The 1,321-nt window shown below is 45.2% G+C and overlaps 1 protein-coding gene across 1 annotated transcript; it reads right to left on the bottom strand.

Moving 5' to 3' along the window:
• Positions 1-486: 486 nt before the first annotated feature.
• Positions 487-1,081, bottom strand: LOC149461970 (uncharacterized). The gene is made up of 3 exons (XM_089677772.1): positions 962-1,081; positions 748-845; positions 487-639 (listed from the first exon to the last, which is right to left on the bottom strand). Exons 1-3 carry the CDS (start codon positions 1,044-1,046, stop codon positions 487-489), a joined length of 336 nt encoding a protein of 111 aa, XP_089533898.1. The 5' UTR covers positions 1,047-1,081.
• Between the last annotated feature and the right edge of the window lie 240 nt (positions 1,082-1,321).

The following is a 1,321-nucleotide window of genomic DNA, read 5'->3' as shown; positions in this document are numbered from 1 at the left end:
ATGTATAAAATAACTTATACAGTGTACGGTTCAGGTCTCATAATATTGGTATTCAGTTATCAGTGGAACATTAAATGATTACTTGAGACAAGTTGCAGAGATCCCACACCGCTGCCTCCCATCTCCTGAGACTGCACTCAGAGTAAGTATCTCTGGGAGAATTGTTCTGTCAGAGATCTTGCTAGACCCGGGCATAGGACAGAAGACCCAAATCACATGCCCCCGGTGCTTAGGTCTAGTAAAGTCTATGGTGAAAATCAACATTTTTCTGCCAGCTGAACCCCAGAATCTCCATAAATCCAGTCTAGATACATAAATTGTGTCTGCAGCACAGAGAAGGAAGATTATCCGAGAGAAATCCAGGAATACAGGACGGGGAACACAGCTCAGGAAAGTGACCAGGGGATTACAGGCTGATATCACCCAGTCCCCGCCCTACTCTGGACCAATCAGTGAGCAGTATGGGTGGAGGAATGGATTTAGTGTTCATGACCCACCTGTGCTGATCTCTGTAGGAGTGTCCTCCTCTATAAATGTCCCCGTTATTCCATCCTCCTCCATAGACTGCTGATCATCCCTCACATACGCCTCTTCTTCTTCTGCTTTCACCTCAACTTTTATATACATCAGATCTTCACCCTAAACCAAGGAAATGAGAAAGAATATCATCTGTAAAATTTAAACTCACATAAAATATCCATACATCATCTCCACAAGTCCATGTTCTAGATGTTATGTCCTTCCAACATTGTAATGGTGAGCGATGGTGTAATCTTCCTGTGTGGAATCCCGGGAATACAGAGGACAGGGACATCTCTCTGGTGGGTTCCCATGACTGGATCCATCTGTAGGAAACACACACACTGACTGAATCCATTGTTTCTATGTGTTTATCAGATGATGGGGGATCTAGGTGGATCCTCCGTACTGCTCTCTCCTTTACAATAAAGTCTCCTCTTACCCGGTGATGTGAGGGGCGGCTGATTGTCCATCATGACGTCCTTGTAGAGATCCTTGTGTCCTTCTAAATACTCCCACTCCTCCATGGAGAAATAGACAGTGACACCCTGACACCTTATAGGAACCTGACACACACAATGATACAGTCACCATCCAGACACATCCCTTGTCTGTTACTGGAGAATGTCCCAGAATTCCCGGCACCGCTCACCTCTCCTGTCAGCAGCTCAGTGATCTCTCTGGTGACTTCTAGAATCTTCTTCTTCTTTCTCTCTTCTATCAGGGAGGGAGGTGGAGGCAATGTGATGTCATATGATCTCCAGACTTCACAGGAGGAAAACTCTACATCTGAACACAAATA

The sequence above is a fragment of the Staurois parvus genome, unplaced genomic scaffold, assembly GCF_062004578.1.
Source record: "Staurois parvus isolate SC_StPar_1 unplaced genomic scaffold, SC_StPar_1.0 ptg000191l, whole genome shotgun sequence".
NCBI lineage: Eukaryota > Metazoa > Chordata > Amphibia > Anura > Ranidae > Staurois > Staurois parvus.
Note: the sequence above shows the minus strand (reverse complement) of the source record. Positions and strands in the feature narration are given on the sequence as shown.